Source organism: Camelina sativa, chromosome 12 (assembly GCF_000633955.1).
Source record: "Camelina sativa cultivar DH55 chromosome 12, Cs, whole genome shotgun sequence".
NCBI classification, from domain to species: Eukaryota; Viridiplantae; Streptophyta; class Magnoliopsida; order Brassicales; family Brassicaceae; genus Camelina; species Camelina sativa.
The window spans coordinates 7,957,148-7,982,516 of record NC_025696.1 but is presented as its reverse complement, the minus strand read 5'-3'; the positions used below and the strand labels follow the sequence as shown (position 1 = coordinate 7,982,516).

At 35.3% G+C, this 25,369-nt stretch overlaps 5 protein-coding genes across 6 annotated transcripts; 2 read left to right on the top strand and 3 right to left on the bottom strand.

Annotated features, from left to right (window-relative positions):
* On the top strand, positions 5,358-6,840 carry LOC104730812 (peroxidase 44-like). The gene is made up of 2 exons (XM_010450033.2): positions 5,358-5,755; positions 5,863-6,840. Exons 1-2 carry the CDS (start codon positions 5,555-5,557, stop codon positions 6,598-6,600), a joined length of 939 nt encoding a protein of 312 aa, XP_010448335.1. The 5' UTR covers positions 5,358-5,554; the 3' UTR covers positions 6,601-6,840.
* Positions 6,872-8,833, bottom strand: LOC104730811 (protein At-4/1-like). The gene is made up of 8 exons (XM_010450032.2): positions 8,673-8,833; positions 8,253-8,358; positions 8,114-8,169; positions 7,951-8,028; positions 7,765-7,838; positions 7,558-7,691; positions 7,378-7,473; positions 6,872-7,220 (listed from the first exon to the last, which is right to left on the bottom strand). The coding sequence occupies exons 1-8, from the start codon at positions 8,733-8,735 to the stop codon at positions 7,084-7,086; spliced, it is 744 nt and encodes a 247-aa protein (XP_010448334.1). The 5' UTR covers positions 8,736-8,833; the 3' UTR covers positions 6,872-7,083.
* On the bottom strand, positions 12,120-13,764 carry LOC104730809 (putative dual specificity protein phosphatase DSP8). Of its 2 annotated transcripts, XM_010450030.2 has the most exons (3): positions 13,393-13,744; positions 12,867-12,989; positions 12,120-12,432 (listed from the first exon to the last, which is right to left on the bottom strand). In XM_010450030.2, exons 1-3 carry the CDS (start codon positions 13,528-13,530, stop codon positions 12,346-12,348), a joined length of 348 nt encoding a protein of 115 aa, XP_010448332.1. In that variant the 5' UTR covers positions 13,531-13,744; the 3' UTR covers positions 12,120-12,345. The 2 variants fall into 2 exon arrangements, with proteins under 2 accessions (XP_010448332.1, XP_010448333.1); XM_010450031.2 differs by having other exon boundaries at positions 12,120-12,989; positions 13,393-13,764.
* LOC104730808 (plant intracellular Ras-group-related LRR protein 8-like) lies at positions 18,242-21,822 on the top strand. The gene is made up of 4 exons (XM_010450029.2): positions 18,242-18,820; positions 20,157-20,326; positions 20,403-20,814; positions 21,219-21,822. The coding sequence occupies exons 1-4, from the start codon at positions 18,533-18,535 to the stop codon at positions 21,507-21,509; spliced, it is 1,161 nt and encodes a 386-aa protein (XP_010448331.1). The 5' UTR covers positions 18,242-18,532; the 3' UTR covers positions 21,510-21,822.
* LOC104730806 (60S ribosomal protein L18a-like protein) lies at positions 22,914-24,705 on the bottom strand. The gene is made up of 6 exons (XM_010450028.2): positions 24,498-24,705; positions 24,162-24,223; positions 23,759-23,866; positions 23,499-23,616; positions 23,283-23,400; positions 22,914-23,198 (listed from the first exon to the last, which is right to left on the bottom strand). The coding sequence occupies exons 2-6, from the start codon at positions 24,169-24,171 to the stop codon at positions 23,145-23,147; spliced, it is 408 nt and encodes a 135-aa protein (XP_010448330.1). The 5' UTR covers positions 24,172-24,223; positions 24,498-24,705; the 3' UTR covers positions 22,914-23,144.

Here is a 25,369-nt window from a genome sequence, read left to right as displayed (position 1 = left end):
CCAGAATGATTTGTTTCATTAAGATAGGTGTGTCTAAGTATCTATTTTATCACCAGTCCAATGTAGCACAAACAACGTACCGTTATATCTAAGCTACTTTCATCATATGTAATATTTATGATACTTATGCATGATCATTTCATCTCCATTTGCTAGTTTGGTTCATTCTGAATATATACAACATGTGAAACTATGAAAGAAACCAAACTATACCCAAATGCAATCGTAAATATTAATACGCCTGTGTTTGCTGCTGAAACATGAAAATCCTAAAGACACCTAAAACGAGTAGATTTATCGAGATCAGAAGAAAATTGGGCAAATGCATTACATTATGGGAAAAATGTCGTTTTAATCATGAACTTACACAAAAACGCAATTTAAACCATCAACTTTGCCTGCGGCCATTTAAAACATATAGTTGCAGTTGACTTTCTAATAAAACATGAAACCGCATTGACCAGGCCAAAAACCCCAGGTCAAAATTTCGGGTGACGGAGCAATTAACACCGTTAACCCCCGTTAGCTCCTCTGTTACGCTGTCGTTAACAAATCCGTTAAAACGAAAACGACGTCGTTTTATCCACGACTTAGAAGGCTAAAAATCCCCAAATCGCATTGTAATCCCTAATTTCCCAAAATCCCCAAATCTTTGAAACCCTAATTATTCGATGCCAAAAGTGAGAAACAAGGGGGTGATTTCGTTTGTCGGAGATGGAATCGAAGCTCCATCATGAGACAAATCACAAAGTCTAGTTGTGTCTGACAACAACGATGTAGATGCAGCTCCACCGCGAATCGAAACAAATAGTGTTGTCGGAGATGGAGCTCCACCGCAAAGCATCTCAGAGTCTGAGGTTAGAGACAAAGTTCAAGGTGGACCTTCTGAAGGTATATCGGAGTCTGTTGCCGGAGGTAAAGGTCGAGCTAAACGACGACGGAAAGGAAAAGAAAAAGTTGTCGAACCGGAAGTAGATTCTGATATGGAGGTGGAAGTGGAACATGACAGTGATGATGATTGTATGGTATACGGTGATGATGACTTCGATGGTGTTGATGATAGAGTAGGCGGTGGAGAGGAAGAAGTGCACGGTGGAGAGGAAGAAGTGCACGGTGGTTTCAATGTTGATGAAGTTGCTAATGTAGACATCAGGGAAGACTTCCCCGAGGCTGTTAGGGGAGAAGGAGCTGGTTCAGATTTTGACAGCGGTGATGATGTATGGGATGATGACAAGATTCCAGATCCTTTGTCATCGGATGACGAAGATGAAGAAGACAACTACAATGAAGGGATGGGTGATGGAGATGTTGACGATCCAGAATCTTTGTTAGCAGTGGAGAAAACTTTCAACTTTCCTGAAGAATTTAAGCTTGCTGTGTTGATGTACTCATTGAAGACAAGGTATGACATCAAACTATATAGATCCGAAGCTCTTATGGTTGGTGCAAAATGTTGTTATGTTGATGATGATGGTCGTCCATGTCCATGGAGAGTTTATTGTTCATATGAGAAGAGGAAGCATAAGATGCAGATAAGAGTAGTTGTCAATGAGCATATATGTGTGAGGTCAGGCTATTCGAAGATGTTGAAGGCGTCTTCTATTGCGTTTTTGTTTGAGGAAAGGCTGAGAAAGAATCCAAAGATCACCAAATACGAGATGGCTGCTGAGATTCAGAGAGAATATAAATTGGAAGTGACACCAGACCAGTGTGCAAAGGCGAAGACCAAAGTTATGAAGACAAGAAAGGCAAGTCACGAATCTCAGTTTGCACGGATATGGGATTATCAAGCAGAGGTGTTGCAGCAGAACATAGGGTCCGAATTCGAGATAGAGACAATTCCTGGGCCAGTCATTGGAAGCAAACAAATGTTTTATCGTTTATACATTTGTTTTAAATCCCAAAAAGATTCATGGAAAGAAACTTGTAGACCCATCATAGGATTGGATGGAGCTTTTCTGAAATGGGATATTAAGGGTCATGTTTTAGCAGCAGTTGGTAGAGATGAAGACAATAGGATTGTTCCTCTTGCTTGGGCTGTGGTAGAGATTGAAAATGATGATAACTGGGACTGGTTTGTGAGACATCTCTCAGTAAGTTTGGGCCTTCAAACTATGACAGATATAGCTCTAATTTCAGACAAACAATCGGTTAGTAATTTCATTATATGTTTAAGGTTTTTTTTCTATGTTTGCTTGAAATGTAAGGTCTAACAAATGTCTTTATTTTTGTTTGCAGGGTCTAGTTAAAGCTATACATAGCATTCTTCCACATGCTGAGCATCGACAGTGTGATAAGCACATTATGGATAACTGGAAGAAGGACAATCACGATCAAGAACTACAAAGGATGTTTTGGAAGATAGCACGTGCCTACACGACAGGAGAGTTTGCTGATCGAATGGCAGAGCTAAAGGCGTACAACCCTCAAGCTTATGCAACCCTGCAGCTAACGAATCCACTGACATGGTCTAGAGCTTTCTTCAAGATTGGTACATGTTGCAATGACAACCTTAACAATCTGAGTGAATCCTTCAATAGAATTATCAAACAGGCCAGGAAAAAGCCCTTATTGGATTTGCTAGAGGACATTAGGAGGCAATGCATGGTCAGAAATGCTAAGCGGTTTCTCATAGCTGACAGGCTCAAGACAAGGTTTACCAATAGAGCACATGCGGAGATTGAGAAAATGATAGCTGGGGCAGCAAATTGCCAGAGACTTATGGCCAGACACAATATTCATGAGGTATCTTCGAATGGTGTTACTTACAGGGTTGATATGGACAAGAGAATTTGTGGTTGCAGGAAGTGGCAGATGGTTGGAATCCCTTGTATTCATGCTGCATGTGTGATAATAGGAAAGAAAGAGAAAGTTGAGGACTATGTCAGTGATTACTACACAAAGATACGGTGGCGAGAAACATACCGGGATGGTATTATGCCTGTTCAGGGGATGCCATTGTGGCCTAGATTGAATAGATTGCCTGTCTTGCCACCACCATGGAGAAAAGCGAACCGAGGAAGACCAAATAACTACGCAAGGAGGAAAGGAAGGAATGAAACTACTTCATCTACTTCAAGGATGTCTCGAGAAAAAAGAATCATGACATGCTCTAATTGTTTGCAACAAGGATACAACAAGAAAGCATGTAAGAATGCAACTATCTTAGTTAATGTACCAAAGAGACCAAGAGGTCGACCGAAGAAAACTCAGGTATGTTGTGTTTTTCTTTTCGTAAACCTCACATAAATCATGTATGGATATGTTATAACTCAAGTTATCAAATGATTTAGGAACTAGAAGCTCACGGATATGAAGTGCTGACAGTTGGGTCACAAACTCATCAAGGACCCCAAATGCAAGCTCACGGATCACAAGTGCCACCAGTTGGGTCACAAACTCATCAAGGACCTCCAAGGCAAGTTCACGGATCACAAACTCATCAAGGACCTCCAAGGCAAGCTCACGGATCACAAACTCATCAAGGCCCGACAGTTGGATCACAAACTAATCAAGGATCCCACGGGGAAGCTGAAGGATCCCAAGGACAAGGACTAGGTCGATTTGCAACATGGTTTGAGTGTTCCTCCTAAGGTTTCTGAATGTGATGTTTTTTTTTTTGGGTGAAGAATGGATTGTTGTTGTTTCAACCTACTGTTTTATCATGGTTTGTTGTCTGGATGTTTTCTCTTTATTAAACTCACTTTGGTACTATAAATCTCTCTTATTTGAAGCAAAGACATAGTTTATCATTACCAAAGCCACATATAACATACAACACCAAAAAACACAACATCAAACACACTAGTAACCAAGATGCATTGTTGGTTTTTTGGTTATAATCATTAGGATCACTATTACAATGAAAGTTAAACAAAGACACACCAAGCACAATTTGACAATCAATTTCCAATTCTTAATTTCTCTTTTGCTCAACATTGCATCATCCATCAACACTTCAATCCGAGTCTTTAACTCATCAATCTGGACAGCAACCTCAGATTTGGCACTGCTTAACTCGCTCTCAATGTTGGTCAGTTTAGGTAAAGCCTCAACAAGCTCCTCATAGACACCATCTTCGACCCATTTAAACAAATGGTCCTGCTTTTACAAAATATTTTTTATAATTACATAACTATAAAAACACGCACAAAATCATATCTGAATCACTTACATCTCCTCTAGTTGGACAACAGAAATAAGGTCTTCCTGGATTCTGTTTCGAGCTTGATGTGTAGATGGCGATGTCTAAACCGCAATGACATTTTGAAGGAAAACCATGGCACCAACGTCCTCTGTTCTCACCACTCGATTGTCCTGAATTGCAACTCATACTCGATTCGTTCGTGTAGAAGACGAAGATGATGATGAAAATAAAATTTGGGGATGTAATTGACGAAGATGAAAATTTAGGGATTTATCTTCGGTTCTGAGTCGTTTTAACGGATTTGTTAACGACAGCGTAACAGAGGAGCTAACGGGGTTAACGGGGGTTAACGGGTGTTAATTGCTCCGTCACCCGAAATTTTGACCTGGGGTTTTTGGCCTGGTCAATGCGGTTTCATGTTTTATTAGAGAGTCAACTGCAACTATATGTTTTAAATGGCCGCAGGCAAAGTTGATGGTTTAAATTGCGTTTTTGTGTAAGTTCATGATTAAAACGACATTTTTTCCATTACATTATTCACTTGGTTTGCTTTTTGTTTACTTCTTGGTTCACAAAACTTCACTAGTGACATCTTTTAGCTTAGGAAGATACTCATACTTATCTTTTGTGATATATATGTAGAAACGGTACCTAATTAATGTACGACTATAAATACTGATATCAACTATTGTTGCACTTGCACAACCTATGTATCAACCTTAGTGACATCTTTAGCCTAGGAAGATTCACAAGCTTTTTCACCACCGGAGAAAAAGTATCAAAGGACAATAGATTTTTCATTAGAAGTGAATGTAAATTGAATGGGCTAATGAAGTCTAATCATCAAATCTTCGTTGCCTTTACCTTTATTTGTTTCCATCTTATTTTTAGTTTCGTGTACCACAAGAACCAATTCTTGCAGAATTTTATTTTACAACTTTTTTTTTATATATATCTGAAAGACTGAAAAGTCTGAAATGGATCCAAAAAGGTATCACAAAACAGTAGCATATCTTAATGAGTCAGCATCTCGAAGTAGAAATGGTACGTACCCTTTCCCGAAATCGACAGAATATATTGAACGCAAATTGTTCAAAATATATTCCAAGTTGGCCAGTATCAAACTTTTGACGTGTGGAGGACGAACTTCAACATTTTTTAAAAGACATTAACAAAGAACAACTACTACAATGTATATTCCTTTCAACCATCAATTTCCAATGTATCCACATTTACCCTATGCACGTCCTCTAAATGAAACATTCGCTTTGACAATGTCTTGTCTCCAAATTTACATATAAATATGCATCTAACGGGCACGAACAACTGCATCACCAAAACTTAGAAATAACACAAGTATTTCTAAGTTTTTACAGGGGGAAAGTAAGAGCTAGCTCATCATACGAAATGAGGGCAATCACAGCTTTGTTTTTCCTTTTCTGTTTCCTTGTTCCTTCTGCTTTAGCGCAGCTTCGATTTGGGTTCTACGGCCGTTCATGCCCTCGCGCTGAATCTATCGTTGCTAATGTTGTTGCCAACCGTTTCCGCCGTGACCGTTCCATTACTGCAGCATTTCTTCGTATGCATTTTCATGATTGCTTTGTTAGGGTTAGTAAGCTTCTCCTAGTTTATGTATATTGAGACATGTAGAAATCAAAAGCTAGCTAATATTGAGACATAACATTAATCAAGCAATGTTTTAAATGGTTGTGTAGGGTTGTGATGCTTCCCTCTTGATCGACCCAAGACCCGGAAGGCCATCAGAGAAAAGCACCGGACCAAATGCAAGCGTGAGAGGATACGAGGTCATTGATGAAGCTAAGAGACAGCTCGAGGCTGCGTGCCCTCGAACAGTCTCATGCGCAGACATTGTAACTCTTGCCACCAGAGACTCGGTGGCATTAGCTGGTGGTCCAAGGTTCTCAGTACCAACAGGAAGACGTGATGGATTAAGGTCAAGCCCCAATGACGTCAACTTGCCCGGACCAACAATACCGGTTGGCGCATCGATCCAGTTATTTGCAGCTCAAGGTATGAATGTGAACGATATGGTTACACTTATTGGTGGTGGCCACAGCGTCGGTGTTGCACATTGCAGTCTCTTCCAGGACAGGCTTGCCGACCCTTCAATGGACCGCACATTAAATGCTAGGTTGAGGAACACATGTCGTGCCCCTAATGACCCATCAGTGTTTTTGGACCAAAGGACTCCATTTATCGTGGATAATGCAATCTATGGAGAGATCCGACGTCAAAGAGGAATCCTAAGAATTGACCAAAACTTGGGTCTCGATAGATCAACCCGTGGGATTGTGTCGAGTTTTGCATCAAGCAATGCACTCTTTAGACAGAGATTCGCTCAGGCAATGGTGAAAATGGGCACCATTAAGGTTCTTACGGGACGTTCTGGTGAGATCAGGAGAAACTGCAGAGTCTTCAACAACGGACGTTGATTCTACACTTTTTTTAATTACTTTTTATTCATGGAGAGATCCGGCGGAATCATTCATATGTTTTGTGTGCTTTTCTTACAAATCAAATCGGAAAGTGTGCTTGTTCCGGTATAATGTTTACTTTTCCCTAAATATTGAATCTCGTGTTGCATTGACTATGTTTTGTTTTTGTGTGCTTACTCTCTTCTTAAATCTATTATTTTTTGGATAACAATGGTTAATGGATAATGCCGTCTTAAAGAGTCCAATTTCTTGTAAACTGAATTAAAAATAACTTAGTCTTTTTAAAGTTTCTATTAGCAATATATGTATGGTTTATTCAGTTTCATGTTTTATATATGCCTGTTAAGATGGCAACTATAGGTTCTGGAGTATGTTTTCAACTGCATCATCCACAAGAGTATATTTTAAAGAAAGTGCTTTGGGTTCATGGAACTTACTCGTTGAAAGACAGAACGGTTAAGTGTCTGTTTCCTGGCTGTTCTATGAAGAAGATAGTTTCCGTTTAAGGATCTCATTCTCTTTTCGCAGTTTCATTAGCTTCTGTTTCAATGTCTCTACCTGTCGATTTGAATTTGTATCCCTCTGCTGTTCAGCTATTGACGTTCTACTAATAACCACTGCAAATAATATATAAAGGTACCAGTAATTAGTTTTACAACATACTGACTTAAGAAGTTATGTGGACTCTTATTCTTGCTAATGAAACCTGATCAAACCAAACCAATCTATCACTTTTTCCGGACGCTGAGTTAGTGAAGAGGAATAAACACTTACATTCCTTCTGGAGACTCTGAAGTTTGTTACTGATATCATATTTCTCTTCTTGTTCCATTAGAAGGCAGTCCTTTAGATCCTGAATCTCGAGTTTATCTATCAAACTATTACATCAGGAACCGTAATGAAAACACAAACTTAAAAGTACAATTGGAGGTCAGTCAGGTGGTCGAGTCTTACACTTGCATTCCACTTCAGAAACTACTCGATCCAGTTTCTTAGACATTGCTTGAATATGAGATTTGTTAGCTGTCAAGTCTTGGCGAAGCCTATCGATTACCATATCGTTTGTTGCTTTTTCAACCAAAAGGCTCCTGTACACAAAAGTTGTGGTAGTTAACCAAAAAGATCAGATACATTAACAGTTGTAAAATGGGCATTTTTAACCTGATTTTGTTCTCTAACTCTTCAACCTTTGTTACATGCTTCTGCCTAAGTGATTCAAAAGCATTCCTATGTTCCTGCCACAGCTTACAAATATCTCAAAACTAGAAACGATCCAAGCATCATCTTCAGTTTCAAAGCACAAAGAAAAAATTCTTTGACCAAGTATAAAAAATCTAAAAAGCTCACATGTTCTTTGCTTTTGTTTTCATCAATCACTCTCTTCAATTCTTCTTTCAAGCTGTGACACTTAGTACGATGCTGAAGCTGTATTTATCTCCAAACCATAGACACATAGAACGTTTTGTTATGTTCTATCACAAAAGGAAGCACTACAAAAGCGGAGAACAACCTGATCAGCAAAATTGCTAAGCGAATCTGTGTAAAGCTTCTTCAGCCTTTCGTTCTCTGCAGATTCCAAATTCGAGTTTAAAACAATTTAGATACCTCAACAAATACTTAAGCTAAAACTAAACCAGAATCAACCAAACCTTCTTTAAGAGTTTTGTTAGTAATCTCAAGAACCTCTCTTCTGCTTGTATCAACATTGTTCTTTGATCTGTAAACATTGATCTCATTCAATCCGCTTTTATAATCCTAAGATAAACACAAAATCGTGAGCTATGTAATCAAATCAAAGGAAACTCCAAAAATTTTCAGAATAGCATAGTTTAATTTCACAACATGAGCAGATCGAAATTTTCAGATTTCGCTTCCAAAATCGGTTCGATTAGAGAAGGTGATAGAAATCGATTTGATTCCAGATGAAGATAACTCATAATCGAATTCAAATCGAGACTAGATTTTGAAGTTTTCTACTATTGAGAAACGATACAGAACTGAGAATGGTAGTGGAAGCAGCAAGCGAAGAAGCGATGGGAAAGAGAGAATTCGATACGAAAATTCATCACCTCGTAGATCTGATCGAAACTTGAAAGAAGCGAATTCATCTGCTCATCGCTTGTTGCCGCCATGATTTTAGATTTGAGTTTTCGAATGCGTAAACGCGAGAGAAAGAGAGAGAGAGAGATGAACCCAAAAAAAAGCGTTTGGGGGTTTCAAATTGGATGTGTTGAGCAATATGGGCCGTCTATGCCATCATCTGGATCGTGTTGTTTTTCACCTAACAGGTCCGCTAAATCCGATGATCATTGACAAAACAATTATTCTCATTGAATAAAAAGCACTTTTTTACTAATTTAAACGAAATGTTTGTCCAAAAAAAAAAAAATACTAATTTTAACGAAACAAATACAACGATTTAATAGTGTGATAATACGCCTCCCAAATAAAAAAATTGATCGTTTATCATTTAATTTAATAATCTATTTTTTTTTTTTTAAAGATTGAATGAAAATATTATTCAAATCATATAAGGTCACTATATTTTAGTTTTGATCATGTTTTTGATACTAAGATAGTAAGATGCACAAGCATTATTAAAATGCTTATAGAACGTATATGTACAGACTAGGCGTGAAGCGTCATTATTTATATTGTTGAACAGATTTTTTCTCGCTAACTTATATATCTGAACAAAAAATGTTGCAATATTAATTATTATTCATACAAAATAATTCTTAATAGAAAAATTATACTAAATGTAATTTAAACTTATCATTTTGATTATATATATATATATATATATTTTAATGTCAATCAGTTATATTATCGTTAAAATGTTAATAACAGAATGTTGTTGGCAATAGATGGGTGTTTACAACTATATATTTTCCAGATGGTTCCGTGGACAAGTATAAGGCAAGATTTATGGCCAAAGGTTTTCACCCACAGCAAGGCGTCAACTACTCTGAGACCTTCTGTCCCATCGTGAAATCAACGACGATACGAACTGTCTTGGAGGTCGCTGTGAATTGCTCTTGGGACATATGCCAACTTGATGTTAACAACGCTTTCCTGCAAGGTACATTGACTGATGAGGTCTATGTTTCCCAGCCTCCTAGGTTTGTAGATTCCGCTAAACCGCATCATGTGTGTTATCTTAACAAAACACTTTATGATTTAAAACAGGCTCCTCGCGTATGGTATCAAGAACTTTGCAACAATCTTCTATCCATTGGGTTTGTCAACTCCCTTATTGATACTAAGATGCACAAGCATTATGAAAATGCTTATAGAACGTATATGTCCGGACTAGGCTGGAGGCGTCTTTATTTATATTGTTGAACATATTTTTTTCTCGCTAACTTATATATATCTGAACAAAAAAGGTTCCAATAATAATTATTATTCATACAAAATAATTCTAATAAAAAATATTAAATTTAATTTAAACTTATCACTTTGATGAAATATAATATATATATATATTAACGACTAGCAGTTATATTATCGTTAAAATGTTACATGAATGATTCAAAAATAACCATTGAAACAAGTAAAAGAAATCGAATACAATTGTGATGAAAAAATGGAAGGGATCATGCTTTCTTAACTGAAGCATTACATACAATTGATAATATCTGTTAAGTACCCTCTTTGTATATTGGCAAAAGGCTAACACATGAAACTCTTAAATGCTTTCTACATCACTTTTGATTAAATCAATACACTAAAATGTTGCTTGAAATGGTTATGGATCACATTTACGCGTCTTTGCCGATTTGTGATCATAGTTTCTCTTTTCATTATAACTAAAATTTTCAATCGATAGAAAGAGAGAACATCATCATCATACCATGGATGTCAATATGTCATCGAAAGTAAGAGACCAATACAAAGCATGCGAAAGTCAATTCCTACAAAGGAGAAAGTTGACTTTTTGATTCTAGGATCGAAAACCCAAATGATTATCTTCATACAAATAGTGTGGAGAAAATTCATCGGTTCTCAACCAGAGATAATGTCAGTGAGAAATCCCACCGTAAACAAACCTTAGATAAGGACAACTATTATGATTCAAAAAGAGTCGTTATAACACGAGACGAAGACCCGACAGCTGTCAAAAACAAGAAATTGTGAAGTTTTCTTCGACCGCCCTCTTTGTCACTTGGGATGAAATAGAGATAACTAAAGAAAGATATCTATACTATCTACAACTGACGCAACCAAAATAAGTAAGAAATACATATACATTTTTGAAATAGAGACCTTCCATTTAGAAATATAGAAAAATAAGTAATTAAATATTTTCATAGAAAGATATTGTATGACAGTCAACATGATATACTTGTTTCCTTATGTGCATAAATTTATTTCTTCTTTTGGTATTTTTTTCTCTAAGTTAGCATTTTTAGTAAGGTGTAGGTAATAATATAAATAGATAGATATGCATAAATGTAAAGCACAGTACTCTCTTCTTCAAGATGTCTTTAGTCCCAAATGAGTTCAATCTTTACAGTGATTACACTGTGAACCACAATGCTTTTGTTCCCATCCAAAATAACTCAAATTTGAGGAATCACCACCAGTCCAATATCTTCGTTACTCCTGATATCACAAATCATGCCAATATGTTTCCTCCATCTTTTGGTTATCCTTGTTGTCATGATTCACAAATTTCTTCATCGTCTTTAAGAATCAACAATTCCAGTATGGCTGATCATCAGATGAGATGCAATATGGTTTCCCCTTTCCGTATGCCTTGCACTGCTCAAATCTCAGATTTTGTTGCAGCTTCTCAAGTTTTTAATACTTCTAATCCAACCATTTGGAATTCTACATCTCATCAGCTTCAAAATATATTTGATGAACGCTATCAAACCTTCACCCCTAATCCCATCGATTACTTTTGTTTCCAACAAGACTCGATATCTTCAAATTGCCATCATGAGATGTCTGTTCCCAAAGATGGTTCGCTGGTGAAGAAAATTCACAAAATGATTGGGTCTTATGATCTAGAAACTGGCGACTATGTTAATTACGAGGAAGGCGAAGGCACTGACGATAATGAAAGCGTAGAATGGATACACAACCTACCCTACCAAAATGACGCCTCATTTATATGTCTCAAGTGCAACTGTTTGTTTGATACATCACAAATATTGCATGCACATCTGCAATTTCATTGTAGGAGCGATATTAACCAGGAGAGCAAGAAAAGACTTAGGGTTCATCATCAAGAGGTTCATGGTAAATCTCATAAGATCAACAAAGATCAAACCGGAGGACAAAGTTTTAGAAGAAACTGAAGCTATAAGGGCATGTTTATAGGGGGATCAGGTGAGGGTGATCTTAGAGAAGAAATATTGTAAAAATATTGTAAGATCAGGTCTTAAGAACTTTTGTTAAGAAGTTAGTTATTGGGAGAACATGTATAAGATCTTAAGATTTAATAATATAATATTCTTATAAAAATTTAAAATATTTAATAAATACATAGATTAATGTTTAATAAATAATTTAAAAATATTTAATACTAAACTTTGAATGTCAAACATTACATTTACAAAAGATTTTGCAACTCAACCAAACTTTGAATGTCAAACATTACATTTACAAAAGATACATACTTAGCCATTACTGAAACCTACTCAGATGATGAAGAACCACGAGCTGCAGTGTCTGTCTCTTCATTACTGCAGTCTTTGTCATTCTTAGTTTTTCGTTCATCATCAAAGCTTATTAGGTCCATAAGATCATCAGATGGTTTAAGTAAAAGCAGAGTCTTTGGGTTGCAGCAACCAGGAGTTTCGGGATCAGACACAGAGCCTGAATTGTCTAAACTAGCTACATTATTGGGTTGACGCATGAAGAAAAGGCTAGATACCATCGAACTAACTAATCTACTTAATGCAGAATACATGAGGGAAAGGTGAGATATGATCATCATAACTACTCTACTTAGTACCGAATAAACGGTTGATTCAGTAACTTGTTACATAAAAAGGGAATGCACATAGTAAGCAACCGGACCAAATGCAAATAAGGGTAAAAGAGAAGCACAACATCACATAACACTCACTGTGAATGAAGTTAACGGCTCGAGTTATGTCAGCAATCAAAGGAGCAAACAAGTAATCACATGTTGGTATCACTAGATGCTCCATTTCATAAGCCTTTAAAAACAATTTTGAAATCATCAAAATACTCCACAAACGGATTTTAAAAACACAAGACTTCGGAGGGGGGATTGAAGAACCTACATTGTACAAAGAAGATGGTACCAGAGTCTCAAAAGGTTCATTAAGAGTGATTACGCCACCAACACCTAGATGTTTTAGTCTCGAAACATCCTTACGAAATGGAACAGCTCCCATCAGAAGATACTGAACACACACACAAAACAAAAACAAAAAAGCTTTATGAATCAGAAAGATTTGAAGAAAGAGCTCAAATTTCAACAGTCTACTGCATAACTACACAGACAGAAACAATCCTGACTTTAAGATAGTCTGAAAAATCTGACCTTTAACACCAAAATTGCTTAACGTTCCAGTCAAATTCAGATTCCTATTTCCTAATGCTATAAAGTTATGTCCTTTGAATCTCAATAGCAAAAAGTCTAGTAGAATCTAGTGATCAGAAACTAAAAATAGGAACTTGCTCACTTTCTCAGGAAATCAAATTAACAAAAAAATCAAAAGACCTCATCGGNCTAGTGATCAGAAACTCAAAATAGGAACTTGCTCACTTTCTCAGGAAATCAAATTAACAAAAATATATAAAGACCTCATCGATTTGATCCCACCATCGGAACTGAGACTGGAGTTTGAAGCGGACGAGGTTGTAAAAAAGAGTTGGGTAAAACAGGATCCGACCACCAGCTCCGATTAGAGCTCTCTTTGTTTTATCGACTTTAGAACCCATATTCTTCTTCTTCTTCCTCGAAACGTTGTCGTTTCGTGATGATCGCTGCGGTCGACGAGGAGACGGTCGCCCCGGTGTTTCAATGGCCGGACAGAGGAGACGACGGTGAGGGAAAAAAATCTCGCCGTTTCGCCTGCTCGAGGTTTGCGAGAGAAGAAGAAGAAAAAATAAAAACGAAACTTTCGAAGAAAATGAAAAAATAAAACGCAACTTTCGTTTAGCAGGTGACACGTCACCTTTAGATCAGTTGAAGAACTGATCTTATTCAAGATCAGTTGGACTGATCTTATGGGTACTATTCATTAAATTTTAATTTTAAAAAGACTAAGATCACATGGGGTGATCCCCCAATAAATATGGCCTTGATGAAATAAGTGGTTCTGTTTTTTTAAATAAAGTTTATTATGTTTAAGTTTTACTTTTGTCTTCGTTGTTTTCATTTCTAGCTCATGTTACATTATAAAGACATTCATTTTTACAAATATATAATCTATGATGGATATTTATAGTGGCTCATAATTCACAAGAGATTATTCTAATTTGTGTCCACTATTTATTGATTAAACAACAAGGTTTTAGCTATTTTGATTCTTAAATGTGATTCCACAATTTTTATGAGATTTCAAAATCTTAAGTTCTTAACACTAAAACTAAATTCTACAAATATAAAATCTTTAAAGACATATCACAGTTCTAGAATTTACTTTTGTAAAAGATTAGTTGCTTTGCATCAAGGTTCGGTGATATTTAAGCTATTATTTATAGATAAGCATTTCCATCTTTAGAGACATGTCACAGTTATACTCCCTCCGTTCTAGTTTAACTTTCGTTTAAGATTTTTGCACACAGATTAAGGAAACTATTAAATTTTATGTTTTGCCCTTCATTAATATATTTTATAATTTTTTCATTGGTTAAAACTTTAAAACAGCAGGGATAAGATTGGAATATTCATCAAACATCTGCATTGAAAATCTAAAACGACAACTAATATGAAACAAAAATTTAATCCTAAAACGACAACTAAATTAGAACGGAAGGAGTATAATTTATGCTATTATTTGTGGATAAGCATTTCAACGTTTTTGTTCACAATAGTTTTATGTTACTTCATCCAAGTTTAGTACAAAGACGAATACAATACTTAAACCCGCTAACAAATAAGAGATAGTAATAACTAATAAGCATTTATCTTTTTGGCTGGATCAGTGGCTCCCTATGGTTAGGCTCATTGATCTTACTGGTCCAGCAGGGCCACGTCTTCTTGGTATTCCGATTCATACGATGGTTAAGGATGCTTCGGGTCCTAATGGCTGGAGACTGAGACGGACACGTCCTGCACATATGGTACTGATCATAGCTCACCTGCATGGCCCTGATACATTTCTATGGCAGCATGGTGAGGGTGATTTCAGAGATTTTTTTCTCCACGAGATCCACGTGGGATCAGCTACGTACTCATAACCCATTAATGGGTTGGAGCGATGTGGTGTGGGCAAAGCAAGACATACTTCTCCGGTTGTGTTTTCAGATTACTATTTATCATCTATGCAATGAGCGGAACACAAGAATTCATGCTAAGGGCTTCACGTCACCTCCTCAGATGATTAAATGTATTGACAGACTAGTCAGGAATCGGATTTCCTCTCTAGCTTCTGCGATGGTTAATGGTCTCTCCACTTGTCAAGGGAAGCTTTTGAAGGATTGTCGACCTGTTTGAATAACCTATGGATACTCTTTTAATTTATTGTAAAGCATTAGCCAAACTCTCCTCTTGTACATAACTTTTCCCATTCGATCAATCAATTACACATTTCATCAAAAAAAATAAAAAGCATTTCAGTTATTTTTTTTTTTGTTTGTCAACTATTTACCATTTCTTCTCTTCTCTTTTTCCCATTTTAGAAAATTATTCTATTTTGGTTTCACTTCCAAGGAAAAGAAAACCATCTACTTTAATCTTTCATTTGGATGATAGTACTATCCACTTCTATATAACATGAAGTATGGAATATCTATAAAATTAAATTATGTTTATATGTAAAATTAAATTAAATTATCTATAAAAATTAAATTATCTATGGAATATCTATAAAATTAAATTATCTATAAAATTAAATTATGTTTCTCTCTGACTATATGTATGAAAAATAAACTACAGATTTTGCATTTCTGTTTTTCGTTGGATAAGAGCTTTATAAGTGAATGTGTAAATTAACCATATATACTAGACAAAATTCAAAATATATCAAAACTCTATAATGGAAAATTGTATTCACTCAAATGGAACTCCTGTTCTACCTGATGTATACCGTTTTAGTCTCGAGATAGTTTCTTCCACATCGTTATCAAGTGGTTTAATCATTTATAGTTTGTAGATGATATTAAAATAAGATATTTATAAACTAATTGGATGACAAATCAACGGCTAATTAAAGATATCGTGGGTAGGTAGTTATGTCTTACAAGCAAAATATACATACTTGCAAAGTTAATTGCAAGTAGCAAATAAACAGCGGTTACTTAATTAATTAAATATAATGGAACTAATAGAATAGATAAACAGCTTAATGTGTGTTTTCAATATATATAAGCTCTCTCTCCTATCAAAGATTAAATCTCTAATTTTATAAAATGCTGATAAAGGTTTTAAAAAGTTACGGTCAACTTCCGTAGCTGTTGAAGAAAATTATGTCACGTATTTTTTAATTGGAATCTTCTCGAGGAGGAACACATTGCGGTCTAGTAGAGATCATTAATTATTAGAATTGCATAAGAACAAATAGCGATATTAATCTATTATAATTCCGATAGACACAACAAAAACTAAACCATAATTGCGAGGAGAATAATAAACTTAATGGTAGCTTGGCGTATACCATTTCCCATGTGCTCATATTTCTGTGGGCGCTTAAACCCATCTCATTCGCCTTTTGTTTTATACACTATAATCAGTTTTAGTGGTGGGTTTTATATAATTAAGACTAATCTTTGGCTTCTAGTAATATTGTTGTATTTAAAAAGCTTTGTGATTGACACCAAAAAGAAAAAAAGGCAACTTGTTAAAATGCAAAATTCAAACATATATAATGCGATAAGGTTATGAAATCACCATATTCTTCTGTTGAAAAGAACTGTTGGTCCCCGATATATGAAGTCATACGGTGACTTTTATATGGATTAGTTTCAAATTTCAAAATTTGACGTAATTCATGAAGACATAAATAAAAAATAAGAAGAGGATTTGATGATTATCCTCAACTGATGAAAACACATAAACTGCCAATAGTATACGTACGTACTATGCATGGATAGGGTACGTGGTATATATGGACGGCATGTGGACATGTTCATGTATTTGCTTTTGGATAATCGATATATCATATATGTAATAGACATCGGCCAGCAAAAAGGAGTTTCACGTATCTCAAAATCGGCCAAAATATCCCAAGAATCAGCCAACCAGGTATATACCTGCCACAACCCTATTTACATTCTCCAAGAATTAATGTTTATCCCTGAGTTAACATTATTCTATAATCGTCAACATGGATTTGATATGATCAAAATTGTAGAATTCTTAATTATATTTTGCAAACCGCCAAGTTTACTAAAACTATATAAATCAGACGGTGCAACTAAAAAACCTTAGATATGATTACAATATATTTCTCAAAATTTATCTGATTAGCTTTTTTCTTTCAACAAACGAAAAAAATAATAGATCGGGTGGCGACATGCGAGATTCGCGGTACAAATTGAAGTCAACCCTTTTGAGAGAAGTTGACTTATTCAAGTTGATGACGTGGCGTACAGCTTTACGGGGCCGTACCTTCACTTCCCTTCTCGGACATATCTTTTGATCATAGTTTAATGTATTTAACAATTGAATATGTATTATAATGTCGAGAAAATAGATGACAAGTCTCTAACAAAAATATCGTCCTAACAAATCCTTTAACTTATAGACTTATAGTACTATATATTAGTATCTAATTTCATAGGTGGTGGTTATATATTTTATAGTTGCGGAGTCACTTTAGAGATTAGTGGGGTCAAATGACCTGTGTGACCCCTATATCAAATCTATAAACTTTTGTTTGTATGTAATTTGTTGTGGGGTAAATTTTCTGAGTTTCATTGTCAGTTAGTCACGAATTCAATTCTAATGTGTGGCTTTTATTTAATCATTTGACTAATTTTAATTTCCTCGCTTCGCACATGGTTATTACAATCTGAATCAAAAAAAGTATATATATGTATTAACGTTTTCTGTTTCATGTTTTATTTATTTATTTATTACAATTGTTTGGAATTTCTGTGTGTGTGCCAAAACGTTAACAAACTAAAAAATACAAAGCAAGCAAGCAATCAAATTAAATATATATGCTATATATTTGAATTAAAATAGTTCACGTATTGAAATTGAAATTTCAAATATGAAACATGCATGATTGTTTGTTTATATGTAGTTAGCTCTTATGTAACATTCACATAAAGATATGTTGAAAATTAGTTTTTTAATTTTTGTATAACCAGAAGAAAGTTAGGTTCAGTTTTACTTTGTATATAACCATTTAATTGGATATATAAAAGATATAGAGAGAGAGCCAAAAAGTAAATTGATAAATTAATATACTCATTACTCAATACAAAAAAAAAAAAAAAAAAAAAAAAAAAAAAAAAAAAAATCTAGAGAGAGAGAGAGAACTTCAAGTTTTCAACGCCAAGCCCCTCTCTTATCATCCGTACATATCTTCCATCTCGGTCTTCAACTCCATTTCAATCTTCAACTCTCTCTCTCTCTATTCAATATCTTTATCAGTTATCATCATATATATAAATAGGTTACAGTTTCTACTCATTTATAAAACACATATCTTGATCACAACCTCTCTCTCGCTCTCTCTTTCCCCATCGTTCTCTCTTTAATTTGTGGGTTCTATACTTTTGTGTGTGTGTATACACATATACATGCAAATACACATAAACATAGGAAGATATGATGGGTTACGAGCAGATGAATCAGATGACAATGACGACGACGGCGATGATGAAGAATTACAATAAGAGGGGACTAAACAATAATACTCCACAAAAGAAAATTATGACGAGGAGAAGTGTGTCGGCCATTGACGGTGGTGCAGCTGCTGCGGCGGCTGAAAAAGGAGATCGCCGTCAGAGTCTCAAGACTCTGGATCTTAGCGGCATGTCCTTGGCATCTCTCTCTGCCTCTTCTATCAACTTAGCTTCAATCTCCAAACTCGATCTTTCCAACAACAATATTCAGGTAATATACTTATGTCTGATCAATATCTTCGTAATAGTTTTGAATTTTCATCGTTGATATAATAAATAAACACTTTTTCTTATGGAAATAGCCATATTTCTTCATTAATATTTTAAATTATTAAAACCCCAACAACAACTTGTAACCGAAATAACTTTTTTTTTAATTACAAAAATACCAAAAGTACGTACTTGAATTCTATATATGTTTCCACAGTACCTTTGAAAACATGGTCTTTTCATAATTAGCTCATAAATATATTTTAAAGTACGATATAATAATTTAGCAATTTAAAGAACGTACGTGAAAATAATATAGCTCTTAAGTTGAGAAAATGAAATTACAATTACGTGAGCTATTCGTCGACTCTTAGATATATATGTATTTTTTTTTTTTTGGTTTTTAGAGACTACTCAAAAGACAAGGAACCATGGATATAATAATTAGTTAAGGCGTTTTGATTAACCAGTTTAATTTAAAGTTGTGGCCTTGTGGGTTCTAATTAAATCACGAGGGATTGTCGTTAACTAAAATAAATAAATTAAAAAGATTGTAGAGAAAGTGAAGCAAGGAAACTTCTCATGCATGATTCGTTAGAAAATCAAATCAGACAAAATATTGCTAAAGGATGAATGTGTACACACATAAACTCCATATGTCAGAATCATAATATATACACTATTTTGTAGTAAACAGCGAAAATCATGTTGTTTAGTCAATGTTATATATATCTGCGATCTTTTGTCACTTCCTGTTTTGTTTCAGGAAAGGAAAACTTAATTATATTTCTAACAAGACAAAAAAAAAAAGAGGTTACGGATAAAACAAGTTTTGCCAGAAGTACTGGAGAAATTGTTTACTAGAACTTTAAAATCATAAAAATATCTGCCATATATATAATAAATATGTGTGAGTTTGCATCACGATATATAATATGGTTTACACAAAAAATTACTTAGGTCAACTCGAACCTTATAAAGCATATTCGTTTTTATTTACTCATACGTCTGCGCGTGCATAAGCAACTAAGCCACAGGTGTTCATTTTCCCCGTTACATAGCTGTGTTATACGCAAGTATACTAAGTATCAAATGAAATAGCATTAAATACGAGTTGATCCTAAACTTTTCTGTCCTCTTACACCGAATAGTAGTATAATATTGTCTTGATAAAAGGAAAAATTTAACCTCATCAAAAGATATATAAATTGTATATTTTGATTGATGAACCGGTAAAAAAGTAAAAGATTATAATCGAGTTTGAAGATAGTGTAGTGTACTTGTGTCTCACTTAAAACTTAAGATTGTATTACTCAGAAATTTAATTTCTCATGCAGAAAATTCCGGAATCTCTAGTAGCAAGAATGTTAAATTTGTCAGCATTAGATTTGCACTCCAATCAGCTCAAAACTCTTCCAAACTCCATCGGATGTCTTTCTAAGCTTAAGTTTCTTAATGTCTCCGGAAATTATCTCCAGTTTCTCCCCAAAACTATCGAAGATTGTCGGTAAGATCCCAAATCTCTTATTATCTATATATTCCAAGTAATGTACAACAAACGCGAAACGCAACAAAACGCGCAGATCGCTGGAAGAGCTGAACGCCAACTTCAACGAGCTTACAAGGCTCCCAGACGCGATAGGTTTCGAGCTAACCAATCTGACCAAGCTCTCCGTCAACTCGAACAAGATCATCCAGTTACCACAATCCGTTAGCCACTTGACGTCGCTGCGTGTGCTTGACGCACGGCTAAACCGACTTGGTTCTCTCCCTGAGGATCTAGAGAACCTCGTGAACCTTCAGGTCCTTAACGTCAGCCAGAACTTCCAGTACTTGACGACATTGCCTTACTCCGTCGGGTTGTTGATATCTCTCGTGGAGCTTGACGTCAGTTACAATGGAATTACGGTTTTACCACACTCCCTCGGCTGTCTCCGCCGCATTCAGAAGCTCTCCGTCCAGGGCAATCCCCTCATATCCCCACCTTTTGAAGTGGTATGTACATTTTCTTTCATAACATTCGTTTTCTTTTGGTCAATAACATGCATTGTAATAAATTTACTGGTGACCGAACGACGAGGCTAATACAAATATATACAAAATTAATTATACATATCATGATTAAGTAACATAATCTATATATCTAATTTTATATATAGAAGGCATTCAACAAATGATAATATTATATATAGTTTAACTTGTTTCACAAGCATTATAATCTATAGTGTGTTAAGCAACGCCTAATATGATATTTATTTGAATATATATTATTTCAATAGGTGTTGTATATATTATGTGTAAGCTAACTTAGCATGAGTACAAGAAACTTGAGAGACACGAATAAATATAAATAAAGTAAGTTTGTGACACAGATTAAATTTGATAATCTGTTACAATAGGTGGAACAAGGATTGGAAGTATTGAAGCAGTACATGAGCGAGAAGATGACGGAGTCTTATAAGAAAACTCCGACCAAAAAAAAGTCGTGGGGAATTGGTAAGCTCGTCAAGTACGGCTTGAGCCCTTCTCCGGGGAGGAGAACTGGCCGTGGAGACGAGAGGCAAGGCTTCATCAACGTCTCTGATTACCGTCAAATAGACGGAATCGCCTCCCCGCGACACATGTCCCTCTTCAACCCGCGACGCCTCTTGTCTCCACTCTCCGCGTATTTCTCTCCTCCAAGGTATTAGCTTAGGTGTGTGTTCTGTGTTTTTAATCGTCTACATACGATTCCAAAACCGTCTTCAGTACTACTGTTACATACATGTAGTTTTTAACTGTGAATGTTTTTGTACATTGGTTTTTGCATGCTTGGCGTGAGGGTAAAATCGTATTCTTGTGTATACACGTTTTGTTTTGTTTTGTTATATCTGTATCATAGATTTTTTTTTCGTTTTCCTTGTATTTCAGTTCAATTTTGTTGAACACATTTGTAAATAATGACATAGACACACTTATAGTGTAGTCCATGTATATAGTGGAAGATGGCATTTTTATAATGTATCTATCAGTCGTATGGTTCAGTTCACATACCAAAATGATGGAGTTGACTCAGTTGAGTATATTGACCTCGTTTGAATCCGGTTACAAAGATGATCGGAGGCAAACCACGAAATGATAGATAGGTTGAACTCGTTAAATAGTGTGCGCTATCGGATAAAATATCATGACCAATTGGCTTGTTAATTCATTACTTAAATACAAAGCTCATGTTCTTTTCTCGAAACCTCGTCTATTTCTTCTAATCATAGTTATTCAGTAGGAAACGAATAATTCAATATCATGGGCCAGTTATTGCAAAAACTAGACAGTGTGGGGGAAAAATCCACAATTAGCAATCTATTGCAACACCAATCGCGTGGATGGATCAAAATGTAATGATCCAGAGAATGAACTTATTCATACATAACACAGAGGTCTAAGGACATAACTCAAACTCAAGAGGAGTCTGAAAAAAAAAAAACAGAAATGGCAGAACTTAAACTCACCAAGAGAATTAAGCTTTGTTTCCAGAGTCCTCCTTCTTATCTGCTTCATCGCTTTCGATCTGAGGTAAACTCTGCAACACAAACGTAATAATGGAACTGAATATCAGATCATCTCTCTCAATTCGGAGATTCATAGAATTTAGCATTACACAGAAAAGTGCGAACTAAACAAATTTTGGCGCAGCTAGACATTTCGTCGAACACCTTACATGCGTTATAAGAAAAGAAAAAAAGACAACTTACAAGATCAGGTTTGTATATATTGTGAACGACGGATGCTCCAGCGAGCAGAGAGGCTACAACGACGACGGTTGACATCGCTAGCGACGGTGTTCCCGTCGGTTTCTTCCCGCCAAACTTATTCATCTTTCGTCTCTTCGATGCTTAGTTTTTTTTTTTCTCTTCAGCTTTGGGCCAATCAGGAAATTTCGTAACAAGTCTTGACGCGCGTATTCGTCGCTATTTATATACGTTGTTAAATCATTTGATTACACTTACAAATTTACTTTTTTTAAATCCTCCATAATTTTTATTTTTTTTCTCCTTAATTTACTCATTTAAAAACATTTGGTTTAATAAGAAGCAAAAAAAAATACATTCATATTATCAGCTCAAAAGAAAGAAACAACCATTTTGTTTCATTGTATTGATTTTTCTCTTTTCTTTGTACACAATTGTATATTGCGAGAAGAAAATGATACAGAGCTTGAGTATAAAGATGAGGTATATATATGAATGTACAGACAAGTATCTAAGTCCCTCCTCTATATTCCTTTCGCCAGTATGGGACTCTCAAGACTATGGTATATGATGACTGACGGTATAAGTAAGAACCCACTAGAACCACCTGAAAACAAGAATCACCAGTAGCAAGAGGGAGAATCCCATCGCCTGCAACATCACACCATATATTTTCATCTTCATTTCCTCTGTAAAGTGATAACGAGTTTGAGAGAAAGAGAGAAGGGTCATTACAGTGATTGCGGAAGCAGCAAGGCCAGCTCTTTCTCTAGGATCCTTGCGGTAGTAGTTTCCGAAATAGAGAAATGTCGCATAGTACCACAATAGAGGGAACAAAAACCCCAGGAGAAAGCTGTAGAAAAAGAGAGATAGAAAGTAAATAAACGAATCGGTTATAGCGAAGCAGCATTGACTTAAACTAGGAAAAGAATACAATACTGTCATACTCACGAGAACCATCCGATGCCACAACCAAAGCATGGAAGAGGTTTGTCATAATAAGCTCCACTTTCTACCTCGTCCACATCTTTTACAAGTGTATATCTTCCTTTCCCACAAACCATAGCATCTATCATACACAGCTAATGTCTCTTAGTTGATGGAAAAGGTAAGCAAAAGACAAAAAAAAAAAAAATTGCAGGAGTTCCATACATGAATATGACAATAGGGTAAATCTTGAATGAGTTTTGTGTAGTGAAAGGTGTTGGTACCTTTAAGAGCAGAGTAATATTTGGCAGCTGGTCTGACGAGACTGGCATGCTTATTATCACCAATGGATTTTACCAGCTCTGAACTGGCATCTCCACTCTCTTTAACAGCTGCAAAATCAACAGATAAAAATCCAAAGAGGTGAGAAACTAGATGGTAAACTCTAGTATACATGGATATGATAAAGGACAGTCTAACACAGTGTTGTTGTCTCATCTATAAAGTCAAGGCCATGGTTCCTCCCTTAATCCAAGAAATCATAGTTTGTTGTGGGTATAATAAAACAGGACACAATTTCATGATCTTTAAACTACACTTATAGGCTTAGAGCTAAGTAAAGTACAGATTTTGATGACTAATAATATGATAACAAAAGACACATAAAAGGGGGAAAAAGATGATTACTTTCCCCCATATAAGTAGACGAGCGTTGATATATGTCAAAAGCTCGATCTTAGAAATTGTCTCTGCAACAAAACAAAAACAGTTATGAATGAATTGAAATTGTGGGTTTAAGCTAAAACCCAAGGCAGCAATCAAATTCCAACAGATAAATTGAAATCAGCACAAAAGAACCATGAAAAAAAACCAAGAGTCTAGAATCAGACAAAGTGATTGACAGGAAGAAAAAAAAAACATATATTGAAGAAGTCTAAAAAAAAAGCAGTTCAAATCCATCAGGAGAATGAATACAGCTCACGGAGATCGTTCCGGAAAGTAAAACGAAAACGACGAACTCACCGAGGAGATTGATTGAAAGAGAAGAGGACAGATGAATCTCGTATCAAAAGATATATATGCGAGAGAGAGAGAGACAGAGTCGTCGTGCTTGCTTTGTCTTCTTCTGCTGGTTCTGCTGCTTGTTCAACTTCGTCGTCAGCGTGCTAAATGCGTAGAGAGCGGAAGACAGAAAGAAAAAAAAAACTTATGTGTTTTTTTTTCTTTTGCTTAATTGGAAAAAACATTAAAACCAAACTATTTCTTTTTTTTGATTATTTATTACACTATTTTATTAATTATAACCAAACTATTCGTCCACTATATTAGCATTTGTCTATTTTTTTTAGATTACACTTAATGATGTTTTTAAGATTGGATCAACTCATCCACTAAAATGCTTACTTAAAAAAATAAAACAGAGTAGTGTTATACATAAATAAATAGTTTGACCAATAAAAAAAAGAGATTAAAAAAAAATGTAAGTTTAATCCAACTGGACACCTGTTACCAACAACACTTCACAGTTTTATCATTTTAGTTGATTTCTTCCAATCCATGTGGTGTTTATCTAGTGATTATGACATTTTATTTGATTTTTGGTAAACATTATGACAATTTGATTATTACTAGGACTAATTAAAAATCAACATGGTTTTAACTTTTAAGTAATCCACAATCTAATAAAAATATATATACTTCACATTCAAAAGAGAAGACCATTCGTCGAAGAAAATTAATCACAAGATTATAGTAAGTAAAATAATATAATTACAAGTGTGAAGTGTAAACATTTATATAATTATTAGTGGGGAGAGGTTATAGATTGCAATGATTTTGATTCCACAACACAAATTAAAGGCAAGAAACTTTGTCGACAATTAAAAAAAAAAAAA